General features: G+C 38.7%; 1 protein-coding gene across 5 annotated transcripts; it reads right to left on the bottom strand.

Annotated features, from left to right (window-relative positions):
• Positions 1-2,279: 2,279 nt before the first annotated feature.
• Positions 2,280-11,472, bottom strand: EXTL2 (exostosin like glycosyltransferase 2). 5 transcript variants are annotated; one of them, XR_001523062.2, is made up of 7 exons: positions 10,966-11,472; positions 10,478-10,517; positions 9,293-9,363; positions 6,922-7,349; positions 6,294-6,394; positions 5,508-5,578; positions 4,658-4,927 (listed from the first exon to the last, which is right to left on the bottom strand). XR_001523062.2 is itself a non-coding variant. In XM_015635956.2 (6 exons), exons 3-6 carry the CDS (start codon positions 9,295-9,297, stop codon positions 4,436-4,438), a joined length of 996 nt encoding a protein of 331 aa, XP_015491442.1. In that variant the 5' UTR covers positions 9,298-9,363; positions 10,478-10,517; positions 10,966-11,466; the 3' UTR covers positions 2,280-4,435. The 5 variants fall into 5 exon arrangements, 4 of the variants coding, with proteins under 4 accessions (XP_015491442.1, XP_015491443.1, XP_015491444.1 ...); XM_015635956.2 differs by lacking the exon at positions 6,294-6,394 and having other exon boundaries at positions 2,280-4,927; positions 10,966-11,466; XM_015635957.2 differs by lacking the exon at positions 6,294-6,394 and having other exon boundaries at positions 4,427-4,927; positions 9,293-9,360; positions 10,966-11,466.
• Between the last annotated feature and the right edge of the window lie 9 nt (positions 11,473-11,481).

The following is an 11,481-nucleotide window of genomic DNA, read 5'->3' as shown; positions in this document are numbered from 1 at the left end:
GGCCGCCGCTTCCCGGCCGGGCGGTGCCGGCCGCCCTCGGGCGCGGGGCTGGCGGGGCCGGGAGCCGCTTTGCCACGGGCGAGGGACGGCGCGCACAGCTGAGGCGCGGGGCTCTCCTCACCCGCTGGTTCGAGCGCCGGGCGCATTCTTCCGCCTCTCCCCTTTAGAAAGAATCGGTAAGAGCCAAATAGGGCAGACGGGCCGTCTCAGGTTTTCAACTAAAGCAAAGATTGCAACGGAGAGGCTGCTTGAGGAGAGAAAAAAAGGGGATAAAAAAAGTTACGCTTCCCCCAAATAAACACAAAAATCCACTCTTGAAATACCTTTAAATGATGTTGTAATACAAAGCCATATGCAGCCCTGCGGTTCACATTATTATCACCAGCTTTCCCTAACACTATAAAGAACCTACTGTAAGGACCAGTTCATATCATTAATCCTGGTGTGTCTGCTAGTGAGGCTAAACATGAGCGTGAAACACTTCTGACTCTTCAGTTTTTAATCTGGTGTCAAAAGCACTGGATAATCTTTAAAGCTTTACAAATAAGGTGAAGGACTACAGAAGACAGTGCAGCTGTTTTTGTATTTGCTTACTTAATTTTTGTGTTAATTCCAATGCTTTTCACCCTATTACAGTGCTTTTTTTTCAACTTTTTTTGGAAAAGCTCCAAAACTAATGTGCTAAATATGACAATAATTTGTGACTGATTTCTGAAACCTGAGAAAATCTCATTTTCAGTAATACTATTCCATACAAGATGCTTACAAGAATGAGACTGCAGTCTAACGTAGCAGCAAATTAAATGAAGGTTGTTGGAGGGTATTTGCTGTTCAAGGAAACCAGTGTTAGTTTTTATTTACATTGTTCTTTACAACTTTCACTTGTGCGTAACTCTTAACAGAATCTAGTCTTTCACTGATGTTTTTTTTATTTACAAGCAATTCTCTAAGGAGTACTATATCCTGTGTAAGAGATGGGGTATTAAGGTATATTGTCCAGAATATTGTCCAGTTTTTTTGATGTCCTTTTTACTCAGACTTTCACTACAGTTCAATGTAATACATTTCTAAGTCAGTGCTGCCCTCTGCTTAAGGGGAGTTTGAATGAGCAGACTCAAAATAGCTTTAGCAACACTCTTTGGCAACAAAAGGAAAGACAGAATTGGTCTACAGCTTGCTATCCAGTATCTAAAATCTATAGAAACAGAGTTTGTGTTAAAGCCTAAGATATGTAAACCCATCCAGCTAGACTGGTGAATCAGGAGGCAAATACTAGACTAGAAACTGAAACTGAAGCCCAGCTGTTAAATTTTTGTATACTGCTTATATGCCTTCTGCAAAGTTAAAAATAGCTTTCATTTGCAGAAAAGTTTTCATTTGTGCCAATTAGCCTTTGTAAGCATCAGAAATAAACTTTCTTTTCTTCCCTGTAAAAATATGTGCAAAATAAGCTCTATGTTTTTTCAATTGCAGTATTGTGTCTCATAGTTATTGATATGATTATTTAATGAATATCATTTTGTAAAATGCTAGCTTTAAGAACATTTCCAACTAGTACAACTTAGTTATTCTAATGAATACTATGCATTCGTTATAACATTTGAGATCAAATATCAAGGCTGCAGTGACATCTTGTGGCATTTTTTGGTAAAGAAGCAATTTTCTTGTGCTGTTGTATGATTTTAACACTATATCCTGATTTTTTATGAAGGATTTTTAAAATGTACATTTAGATACAATGTTTAAAATGCTGTGTTGCATTAACAGTAATTTCAACAGAATATTCAGAGGTGGTAATGATTCTGCTTAGACTCCAAAGTATTACCAAATGACATGGATAATCCCTCGGAAGAAATAATCACATGCATATTATTTTGTTTAAAATACAATTTTTTAGTAATGTGTTTTCAGTAAAGAATCTTAAGGCATTTTTATAATTACCAAGAGATAAAAAAAAAAAAATCCACTTTTAAAAAATAATCAAACAACCCCTTTTTGGTTCCGAAGTACAATGAATTATGGCTGGAGCTTAAGTCTTATCTCTGTATTTTCTTTGCTAGGTAAGACTAAATGATTAAGGTTGTTGGTTTTTTTTATGTCTTTTCTTCCTTCATAAGAAGGCCTTACCTAAATTAAATGAATGTATGTTCCAACAAGTACACATTTTTTTAAAAAAAGAAATCTTGGTGCTGCTCATGAGTATGCAAACTGTGAGCTTACTTTAGACATCTTAACGCTGAAAAATTTGGTCAATAATCTGAAAATAAACACATCAGAAGTTTGCTTTCTGTATTTTATTTTACAGTGGTGCAAATTAAATTTAACAGTACCATTAAAAGCTTGTTTTGTTAATTCTTTCACTGATACAGAAGAACAAAAAAACACCCCCCCAAACCAAAACAACTCCTTCACCCCAATAAGGAGCCCAATACTAAGACTTGGCTGAGTTGACACTTCATTTCACATTTCAAAAGTAAGGTTAACGACAACTGTGAGTCTTCACAACTCTAGTTGATACTGCACAGAACAGAAATCATGGAAGAAGAGTAAGTAAATGAAATACAGTAAACTACCACTGGGAAATTTGCAATTCTGGAAAGATCATAGACCTGTTTGTATACTACTTATCACTACAGCACAATAATTAAAAACTACTTTTCACTATTACAACAAAATTAAGCAGATTTTACATTGCCATGTTAAGATTCTGCCCTTTAAATCTTACAAAAGTACTAGGAAGACTTCACTGAACAGAAATCAAATCCTTTAATACTGATAGAAGAAGGTAAAAGAATCCTTCATTCCCCCTAAAGACTCACACCCTGCTGTAAAGAACTTTTCATATATTTCACTCTTTGTTCAGCTAACTTATTACAAAAAATGATAAAATTATACACCATTTTTGCAGATGCTATTTGTGTACTAGGTATTAGCTCTGACTGGTTGCCCACAGCTACCTTTGAACTGATTCTAAGAATCAATTAAAAGCTGATGCAGAGGAAACTAAATCTGCTTTGGATGCCAAATCTGATTCTGTGATCCAGGAAAATCACTGTCTTTTATTCTCTCCTCCATACTGTAAAAAAAGCCCAACCCTTCTGCAACTTCATTGGAAAAGGTTTACCCTTTCTATGTCAATAGAAGGTTTCCAGGACTAGAAAGTCCCAATCTAACAAAAGCCATTAACAGCAGCTCTGTTTCTTGCTATAAATAAAGTCAGGGAATTCAGAGACTGATAATAGTCCATCCCTGTCAAATATCACTGTACTTTAAAGTACTTTTTTTTTTGTCATAATGCTTTACCTATTTATTGTACATTTTAACTCTATTGTCATAGCCACCAAAAACAGAGGAAAAAAGGAACCGAAAACTAAATACTCATTGGAAGAATAGCTAAAAAAACCAATAGACCTGTAAAATCACAAAATGTACACAAAATGTAATTCTGTTGAACACCTTGCTCTTACTAGGAACAGTAAATAAGAATTTTTTAACAAAAACAAAATGAACAAAGTGAAGATTTTCCTGGGTGCATGTTTGTAATTACTGTATATGCAAAATATCAAAATAAAACTAAGTATTAAAGAGAATATTAATAAGTAACATTCCATCCAATTCTTCTGGCTGCTTATATAAGTTTCATATTTCATGTATTCATGTTTCTTGTATTTCCAACCACTAGGATTTACCTTCAGCTGCTTGCAGTGTTTCAGCAACTCTAGGCAAATCAATAATAGAAAAAAAGCCACATCAGAGATCATTTTCCATTAACTCAGCAAGAATAGATATTGTAGGCAATGGTTTAAGGACTATCTGAGATTAAGGTGAGGTACTCTTCTGGCTTTCATAGCAGCTTCAAGAACATCTCAGAACACCGAGTAGCTTATATACAAACTTCAAAGGGGTTTTATACAGGAGGCCAGAAGCCCGGCCAGCATATCACTGTAGCTCTTCTACAGCTTCACCGGAAACTGGGTAGGAGCAGGAGAGAAGTGGGAAGGCAAGGAAGCATCTCAACATATAACTGTCAAAAATATGCCTAGACCTTATTTGACAGGATATGTATACTCAAGAAAAATAAAATCCAAATGTTATGATCTGAAGAGTAGGAGTGCATTTTTGTCTGCATATTTCTGAAGAACTGGCCTAATTAATTAGAGTAGCTTTTCAGGTTTTAAGGAAAGAGGATGATTTTATCACAGCTAAGCATGACTTTATATTCTTTAACAGAATGTATTTTTTTCTATATATTCTTTTCTCAAAACTTACCTTTGTGAATTAGTTAGAAAGGAAAGAAAATACATAAAAGCCTAGTGGAGAAAAATCAGAGGCAACAAAGAGGGATGACCAAGATGCAGTAGTTACACCTTCTCTCCTTGAACTCAGTACAATCCACTGAGTATTGTTTAACATTTAACACCTTAAATTCATTGGCTTATATTTTATTTTTGTGATTGGCATAATTAGGAAAACCAAACTGAGAAATCATGATATTAGAATATTTTAAGGGCATGCCATCATAAATATTAACCAGTTTATTTACACAGTAGGATCTCTGTAACAAATGCTCTGCTCGGTGCCACATTCCAGAATAGCCACTGTTAGTGTCTTTTTCTAAATTTCTTATGTCAACAGGCTTCACAAACACTCCTGAAGGCTTTCCAGTATGCTTGGCTACCAGAAAATTCATGGCAATATCATCACAATTTTGAGTTTCATCTATTAAGGCATAAACTGCTTCTGGCTGCTGTTGAAAGTCTTCTAAATACCCACTATGAAAAAATGCTGCACCGATAAGCACCATAGAATACTGATCTCCATTCCCAAATCCAGGGTTCTGCAATTCAAAGCTGCCATAACTGTATACACCTGAAGGAGTAGAAATATGCTTTCTTGGAACAAATCCCACTATATGCTCTGGAAATTGCTGAAAAAGAAAAAAAGAAATTCAACACATCACAGTGGGGTTCACTTAAGTGCATTCATAAAAGAGATTTATGCATTTTTTAAATGAGAGGAGGACAACATTATTGCCAAGAAACAATTAAATTGTTGGCATATAGTCCTTTGATCTGCATAAATGTTTCAATTAAATGCAGTTTCACAAAACTGACAGTCTGCCTCATTCCACATCACATAGTGCCAACAAAACATCTACCCTCAATTTGCAGCTGTGTATTTGCACTGAATATAACTTTAGAGACAATTTCTCGTGTTTTGCAAAACAAAAAACACAGACTACTACACATTTAAATAAATTCAGCAGTTAACAACTTCATGGTTTTGTAAAGTAAGAGTTAAAATTTTAAAGTTATAGATTACAGCTACAGATATTACTAAAGAACAATTTTGCAATTTCTACTATTCAACACTTCAAACTTCCTAAAATCTAAGTTTAAAGCTAGAGAACCAAAGGTAAAATAGTATGGATACAGTATTGCTCTAATTAAAACTACTAATATCAAGTGCAGCTCACAAATACTGCCTGCCAAGGTGCAAAACATTACCTGCCAAACGGAAAAAGCAAAAGCAAGGTCATGAGCACTAACTAGTGTGTCATCATCCATCATTAAAACAGCTGAAGGGAGGAAAAAAAAGAGAAAAACTTTCAATTGATCAAACAATTATAATATATGAACACAGTATGCAGCACAATATTTGAGAAATGAAACATAAAACTTCTACAACTATTAAGCTGAATTGCAATTCATTGAAAGTAGATTGATAAAACATAATTAGATTTCAAAGCTAAAGCAAGGTTACAGCTTTGTGGTAACTGGAAGCAAACCTAAGTTTTAGATTATTTGCCAGGCTGTTACAAAATTCAGCAACCTTTGATCATCTGTAGTACAGCTGGAGAAATATGTGTTAGAAAACTTAGGAGTGTTTGGCAAAGCAACTTAAAATTTTACTAATCTTGTGTAACGGTATAACTAGAATAGAGTTAGATACTTTTCTTTAGCATATGAGACTTACAAAGGATTCTTAGTATAAAAGTTTACTCATCTCACTACATAAGCAAGTTAAATTGGCCAGGCAACATTCAGTATTATTAACTACAGAAGGAAGACTGTTTGCCTTACATTTTAGACATAAGACTACCAGGAAGTGGAAAAGGAAGGATATTCTTAGGTCTAAACTGCAGATGTATTAAAACTTTTGAAGTTTACAGTTAGCACAGATCTTACTGCAGTAAATAAAACATTTGGGAAGTTGAAGTTTCCAGTGTCTTCCTAGAAATCTTGTGTTTGGATTTACAGGCATGATAGAAAGGGGGCAGTAAATACAGTTACCTTTACTAATCATCAGTAAGGTCAGGTCTGTAATGCAACATATGGGGTTTTTTTCCACTTGGAACAAACAGGATTTATTGTTGTACACATCCTAGAAAGAGCTTAGGAAGAATATTTAGATGAATACCCAAGAGACTGGGGAAAGTACGCTTAAATCAAGGGGGTGTAATTTGAGCTAGAAAGCCAGACAGCTAGGGAGAGAAGCTTCTCAGAAGAACAGAACATGCTTGAGAACCTAGTCTTAAGAGGAATGGATTAAATCAGGTCTTTAACAGATGACTTAAGTCCAGTTTAGTGCAGACATTCAATACATGCATTTTGAATTTCTGTTTATACGAGAAGGAAGAAAAGTTGAACTACCTATGTCTGCCTCACAAAGGAAAGGGAGAGCTGTTGCAAAAGACCTTGAAATGCATTTGACATTCCTTTTTTTCCCTTACTCTTCACTGACAGCCTGGTGGTGGTGTGCATCTGATATCATAACACAGGTTTCCTCTATACTACCCACATTCTATTAAGTGGCTCAAAAGATCCATTGATTTATTACACAGTATAACTCAACCATCTCTCTTTTAGCATTCAGATTTCAAGCATGAAAATAATATTAGTGATATGAACTGCTGATTACCTTTTGTTTCCAGGTCAGGGAAATTCTGCAGTCTATTTCTCATACGATTTACAGTTTGAACTTTAAAGACAACAGGGACAGGATGAGGCCCCAAAGAATTCCACATTTCCTCTGGTGTCTTCTCACCAATGTTGTTCCACACAACAATTACTTTATGTAGGTGGGGGATTGCTTGATAATGATTTAAAAGCTTTAGCAATAAGTCAGTTCTATTGTATGTCTGCATAATAAGAGTGAATGAATCCAAGGCAGACTGACTCTGGGTTTTTGGTTCCCTTCTTGAATTGGGCAATTTGTCATCTTTGATAGTGGGAAGCAGAGCTGTTAAAGCCCCTGCCACAAGAAGCAAGACAATGATCACCACAGACGTGAAGCGTAGTAGGCGGATTCCCATAACTCTTCCTGGAAGCTTACAGAAGTGAAAACACCTTTAAAACAAGCAACAGGAAAAAAAAAGTCATTAAACCCAGGTACAATTTTGTCTCTTGATCAAAACTCAAAAAATATTAAGTACATTTTAATTTAAGTAAGTAAATAAGGAGGACTTCAGCACTTTGGCAAATTACTTTCAACTACCAAGACAGGTGTTTCTGTGTCTACTTGCTTTTTACGGTTTTTGGTTAACTTTGGATTTCATTATTTTGTGAAAATAAATCTAGAGTAGTTCTTTAGAGTGTTCATTGTTTCCTGTTTTCTTACTAATACATTTTTGATTGAACATTTACATACCTCACCCGATCTATCCAGCTGAAAGTAGAAAGCAAATTTGTACAGAGATTCAGTGTTTTCAGCATTGCAGGAGCTCTACCTTAACTGGGAAGCAAAAAGCAGAGAAGGTGCCATCTGAAAAGCTCTGGCAGGAAGGAGGAAATAAAATGCTCGCTCTTTTTCTGTTGCTCCAGTACCACGCAGAAGGAACAATCTTTATAACTGATTTGCTGGACATTTTGTCAATAGTTTGTATATCTGCTTGGTAACAGTAATCAGTACAGAAAATGTGATACTGATCATACTAAGGTTTTAACACACAGGTGGAGCAAAAGAAACACACCAAATGCAGTAACACAGGAATGCAACAATCTCAGCAACACTGAACTGATACATCTAGAGCTCCTGAGAAAATGGCAACATGCTACCTATCAGCAAACTGGGAGTGCAGATTTCATTTCAGTCAGAGCTTTCTGGATCCTTGTGATCTTGGAACTAAACAGCTCTTAAAAAGCAGCTTCTAGAAAGACAGTCCCTCAAATGTTCTTCACAGAGTGATAGGATATCCTGAGTTAGAAGGACTCATGAGGATCATTGAAGTCCAGCTCCTGGCTCTGCATGGGAATGCCCCTAAAATCCCATCTCACCATGTGCCTGAGGGCATTGTCCAAGCACATCAGGCTTGGTGCTGTGACAATTTCCCTGGGGAGCCTGTTCCAGCGCCCACCCACCCTCTGGCTAAGATGGTTCGATATTTCCTAATACCTAACCTAAACCCAACCTAAACTCAGCCTCACGCCATTCCCTCGAGTCCTGTCACTGGTCACTACAGTGACCACTACACTCTGTTAGAGAAGAGATAGGTGCTTTGCCCCTCCACTCCCCCTAGTTAGGAAGCTGTAAACAGCTGGGAGACCTCACAGACCCTTCTTGCCCAGGCTGAAAAGACCAAGTGACCTCAGCCACTCTTCAGACGGTTTCCCCTCAAACCCTTCACCACCTTTGTAGCTCTTCTATGGACACTCTCTAACAGCTTTATATCCTTCTTATACTGCATTCTTATAAAACTGTACTGAACCACCATGAGGTGAAGCTGCACCAGTACAGAGCAGGACAATCCTCTCCCTTGCCCAGCTGGCAATGCTGTGCCTGGTGCCCCCAGGACAAGGATGTCCCTCCTGGCTGCCAGGGCAACTTGCCATGGACCAGGACCCCCAGGGCCCTTTCTGTGGCACTGCTCTCCAACCTCTCGTTCCCCAGTCTGTCTGTACATCCAGGGTTGCCCCATTCTAGGTGCATTTTGGCACTTGTCTTTGTTGCACTTCATACAGTTTTCCTTTTCTCTTTCTTTACTTGCAAGATTAGTACAAATTGAATAGAAGATGAACATTCTAAGCTTGCTACAAACTCATTTTACATATTATTGTAATACCATTACTCATCTATGCATATTATTCATGTTACTCTGTGAGTAATTTCTAGGTTTTCAGCAGGGAATTCTGATCAAATTCAGTGGTCCAGGAGAGCCAAACAAGTACAGTTTTTGAGAGAGTATCTGTGTGGTATTTTTCACAGTATTCTGAATCGTTTTTTCCAAAGTGCAAATACCATGCTTAAAAATCTGAATGTAAATTATTTTAGTCTAAAATGCCTTGCAACTTACCTCATTGTTGCCACGTAGGACTGTTTTCTGGCTTGTTTTTACTGGGCAGTTGTTTGTGATCCTTGAATCTGCTGGAAATTAAAGGGACTCTATAACTGGAGTTATAACAACAATTATCCATAAGCTACCCAGCATTCTTTGACAAGTAGAAGTTACTCTCAGTTATTGACTGATACGTGCATTCATGGCAATTATTCCATTCTTTTTCCTATTGCTCAGTTGAATAATTATCTCTGCCTTTCAATGAACACTCCTGAAAGAAGTCATTACACCAGATGGTTAAAAAGAAAAGAACAGTCTGTTTCTCTGCTTGTAAAATTGCTGCTTTGTGACACTGCAATATCTGTGTGTTCCATCCTTAAGTTCAGCTATGGAGATACAAGCAGGTCTCCCGAACCTGACAGCTGTTCTTTTGCTCGCCAGACACCACTAAAATATGTATTTGGCTACCACAGTCAGGCAAATAACATGAAATTTTATCCCAATAATATTTTATTTTCTGTGTCATCCCCTTCACACTCTCCTTTTACTAAGATTATCAGTTACATCAGAGGTTTAAGACACAGTGTTTTGGTCTTCCCAAGAGGTTTGGCAGCTTGGAAAAGATGAGTGCAAGCACATAAATGAAGGACAGGATAATATACAGGATAAAGGACAGCAATATAAAAAATCTGTGCTCCTAGGTTGCTGGAGGGATTTTCGTTCCTTTAAAACTCGGTGTACAACCAAAGTCATTAATTTTGATTTGAGAATGGTACTATGAAAACTTAGAGAACAAGAATTTGTGGAAATTGTTGAATAATTGAACCTCTGTGGAATTCCATAAGAGTAATTTGTTTGAGCTATATAATTTTGCTTCCTAAAACTACAGATTTGTTATTTGTGTGTATACCAATCTGAATATGCCTACATATACAGGTCTTCCCAAATTTGAGATCAAATCTTACTATTACTATTATTACTATTACTTTGTGACAAGAGGTCACTGAAACTATTTCCAGAAGCTAATTACTTGTTCTGGTTGCTTCATTTCATAGGAACAATCACACCTGACTTCTAAAAAATTATTAGCAGCAGTGGCAATACAGCATTTATGAGGTCCACTACATCCCCATCAAATGTTCTTTTGAAAAAATGAACTTTAGATCCTCTTTCAGCAGTTTGCATCCTAGTTGCAACACTTACCAGTGCTAATGTAGTGATTAATTAAACTTTAGAAGCATACCTAAAACGAAAATATAAATACTGTTTAAGAGACTTTACTTGCCATACCTTTTAGTATTTACAATAGGTGTAGTGATAGGCAATGATATTATTATATATTCTCAAAATAAACATCTATTTAAGTGTTTTAAAATTAGTATCACGGCACTTTCAACAAGCAAATACAGATAAGTTTTGCCAATTAAGTTATGGAATTGCAATGCCAGATTGACCTCTTTTTAAAAACCCTATAACACCACCTAGAACATAAAATTGACGAAAATAAAACCCCTACATCAAAGAGCAGTATTTTAGCCCTCGTTCCAAGAAAAAGAGCTCTCGAACGGGGTCCCCTCCCTTGGCGGGCAGCGCCTTTTAACAGCACCCCGCAGTAGTTGGGCGCAGCCCGGCACAGCACCGCTCAGCACCGCACGCCCCGCTGGCCGCCCCTCGCCCACAGCTTCGCTCACGTTCCGCAGGCGCCGCTATCGCCGCTTCCTCCGGCACGGCTGTGCTTCCCAGGGGTCACCGGCAGCACGGCAGGGCAGGGAGGAGGAGGTGCCGGCCCAGCCCCGCCGCTCGGCCCCGCACAAGCCGCTCCGGTGACTCAGTGCGGCCGTGCGGGACCGCGGCAGCGCTACGCCGGCGCCGCCGTGCCCCGCTTCCTGCGGCGCGTCCCTGCGCTTCCTCCCGGCAGGCTCCGGGTTGTAGTCCGGGGTCCTGCGGCGGGCGGAGCGCTCCGGCGGCTCTGGCTGTCACATACTGAGCGCGCTGCTTCGCCGCCCCCGCCCCGTGCCGAGCGCTGCTACAACAGCTACACCGGGAGCAGCCGGCATCGCAAGCGGGACGCGAGCGAGCTGCTGGCACGGGATGGAGAAGAGTTCACGTTCGGGGCGTGTTGTGTTTCATTAGCGGGCGGCGCGGCCCCGAACCCGGGCAGCCTCGCAGCCGCGGCCCGGCCCCCGGCGCACCCCCTCAGCCCCGGT

This window comes from Parus major, chromosome 8 (genome assembly GCF_001522545.3).
Source record: "Parus major isolate Abel chromosome 8, Parus_major1.1, whole genome shotgun sequence".
Classification (NCBI taxonomy): domain Eukaryota; kingdom Metazoa; phylum Chordata; class Aves; order Passeriformes; family Paridae; genus Parus; species Parus major.
This window is presented reverse-complemented; position numbering and strand designations above follow the sequence as displayed.